General features: G+C 38.4%; 1 protein-coding gene across 1 annotated transcript in view; it reads right to left on the bottom strand.

Moving 5' to 3' along the window:
• The window catches only part of LOC107096129 (protein-glutamine gamma-glutamyltransferase 5-like), a 12,613-nt gene that overhangs the window by 2,662 nt on the left and 6,987 nt on the right, over positions 1–2,964 (bottom strand). The window contains exons 5-7 of the mRNA XM_015392642.1: positions 986–1,146; positions 720–894; positions 417–574 (exon numbers count right to left, since the gene is read on the bottom strand). Of these exons, the coding sequence (XP_015248128.1) occupies positions 417–574; positions 720–894; positions 986–1,146 (494 nt within the window). The remainder of the gene's footprint in view (positions 1–416; positions 575–719; positions 895–985; positions 1,147–2,964) is intronic.

Here is a 2,964-nt window from a genome sequence, read left to right as displayed (position 1 = left end):
TGAGTTATCAGAGAAAACAATGGCATGTGAGCGTGTCCTTCGCTGTGGGTCTGCTGGTACCAGTTGGCCCAATTAGTGAATGAAGGAAGTCAATAAAAATGTGTTATAAAGATTATGCATCATATGCAAAATAATGGTTGGATTATTAAATCCAAACACAAAATATAACCTCTGAACTTTCATTTATGACTCGATGCAACCACCTTATAACAGAAAGGGATACATGAGAAAGAAGAGATGTTCTCTGGGAGGTTAAATTCTTGTTAAAGGCATTTTCTCCTAGGGAGACTAATCTATTGAGAGGAGGACTAAACAAGAAGCTGCATGGCTGCAGTTCTGGTGGTAAAGGGGAACAGATTTTTACCGCCTCAAGAGTTCCTCAGAACCTGATGACTCCTAATAAGTGTGTTGCAGACCTTAATAGAGAGGGGTGGGTCTTCCAGAGCGAGGTCAGTCTCTGCCTCATAGATGTCCCCATTGTTGTCTCTGGCCAGGACAGACACCTTCACGCTGTCAAGGATGGCAGAGTACGCACTGTAGGCGGAGTACGGAATCAGGATGGGGACGTTCACGACTGAAGGAAAGAAAAGGGGAAACAGAAGAGAAGTTTTAGGTTTAAAATAGATCTTTTTTCTATTGACAGCAGTCGTTGGCAGTGATGTTTGACTTAAAAGACCTGTAATGTCTTAAGGTAATAGTATTTTTGTTAGTGAACAGACCTTGTCCAGGCAGCAGTGTTTTATCGTGCCGAGCATGCAGGACGTTCTTTAAAGGATTTCCAAAGTAGCTCATGGCTTGAGCGTTAACATTGATCACCATTGTCTTATTCCTGTTATCTCTGTTGCTCAGAACCAGATTCAGTTTGATATCCTGTCCAGTTATGTAACTGGTTTCCTGTTGATAAGAACAAAAAAACAATCAGTGGTTGGTGTTTTGTTGATTTAAGTTCAGCTTCAACTCATTTTCACTTTCACGTAAAACCAACCTCTTGTAAGGTCATCTCCACTTTTGAATCAATGACTTTGCAGCTGTTTTGCTGCACATTACTGTCGGGTTTTAAGTTCATCTCTCTAATGGCATGATCGTAGACCACTCTCTCCATTGTACTGCCTGTTGGGGAAAAGAAACCCTGAGTCAACTGAATCCCTTTGAGTTAAATAAATCCCAAACATTTTAGGGTCAGTAAAATACTAAATTTACCACTAAGACCTTGTAACCCTACTAAGATAGAGCTGTTAGACTGGGCATAAAATGTCTATTCAATTCTATTTATAGATTTGTGATCTCCCAAGGAAGAATACAGAAAACATTAGATACATGCATAAAATCTATTAATTTCAATTAAGCTCAGGCTTAAAACTCAGTTTCATAAATTCCACCTTAGATTTGAGCTATTTTACAAGATTTATTACTCAGAAACCCAACAGAGCATTCACTTCACCTGAATCTAATTCCTCTGGTTGAGAATGACTGAAAGAGGTGTGTTTATTTCACTAAGTCATTAACTTCTCAGCAATTCATCATCCATAGGAGTAAATCCTGGGAGGGCTCAAAGGGGATGTGTCTGCCCTTCCATTAAGATGCAGCCCCAAAACCTCATTATAAACACCATTCTTTTTTAGATTAATTTATCTCGTTACCTGAAAACAAACTCAAGTAATCTAAAATCAAGGTAAATTGAGTGTAAAATATGTCTCTTTATTATTAAAAGATCATGTTGACTACTTTAGATTCCTTCCAATAAACAAGGCTACCCTGAGCCAGGTTTCAGTGAGCAATCCACCACTGGATGAAACAGCAGCAATACGTTAAAATCAGTGAGTCATTAATCACACTAATTGTCCAATTAACACAATTTTGTAGCATGGAAATGGACGTTTTAACCACTTACTGGTTAAGAAAATAGCCAAGCTTATAATGATGTTAGCTTAAATGAGGATTTAGTCAAGCAGCAGTGACAGAGGGGGGAGGAAGAAATAGAGGAAGGGGAAATAAAAAGTACATTTAAAAAAAAATATTACACCAGAAGAAGAACATTTGGTAATTTTCTTTAGGGAAGTTGGGCCTACTGTAACGGCTGTTAGGGCAAATGTTTCAGAGGGGTTAATAGACATTTCACTTTAGTTTTTCCACACATAGAAACACAGATACCAGTAAATAAACTGAGGAATAGAGAATAAAAATGTTTGTGTTATTATTAGACCCAAAATTTAAATCTATTAAGTTTGTGGATTTATAAGTTGCCATATCTTGCTGTGTAGTTGAAATATCTTTTTGAATTTAGGTTTTTGGACAGTAAAGTTTGACGTTGGAATATTGTTTTCGGGAAGGTTTTTTTGTTTGTCCTCCGTCATCCATGGGTAAAGGTCAATATAGTAGAGAACAGTCCCAAACAGCATCAGGAGTGTCTCCCTTCTACACTGCCAACTATTGTAGCTTGAGAGCATTTAGAGTATTAGCTAATATCTCCTTAAAATCTTAGACATTAACCTTTCACCAGGTGTTTTTAATGGAAAGAAGAATAAATATGATCACCTTATGTTGCTGTATGGGCACAATGTGATCAAAATACAGTTCAGGATTCAGGTCTGTAAGGATGTGTTTAGAAAGCCTGGGTTGTTTAAGTATGACGGTGCAGATCTTTTACACCGTATTTTAAAAGGGCGCCAAAAGAATTGAGCAGATGAATAAGGTCTAAAAATTTGTTATAAAGTGCTTTTTTTTTAAATCCGGAGACTTGACCATATCCCTTTACCCTTCATTCACACACACTCATACACTGATGGTGGTAAGCTACATTATGGCCACAGCTGCCCTGAGGAAGTGGCCCTCTGACCACCATCAGTAGGTGGTCAGAGGGCCACTTACTGATGTATGACAGTAGGTGAAATGTCTTGCCTAAGGACACAACTAGCCTCGTGAGATCATCCTGATCTCGCAAGCTTTCAAGGTTTCACTCGCAGA

Source organism: Cyprinodon variegatus, unplaced genomic scaffold (assembly GCF_000732505.1).
Source record: "Cyprinodon variegatus isolate N-32 unplaced genomic scaffold, C_variegatus-1.0 Scaffold600, whole genome shotgun sequence".
Taxonomy (NCBI): Eukaryota; Metazoa; Chordata; class Actinopteri; order Cyprinodontiformes; family Cyprinodontidae; genus Cyprinodon; species Cyprinodon variegatus.
Note: the sequence above shows the minus strand (reverse complement) of the source record. Positions and strands in the feature narration are given on the sequence as shown.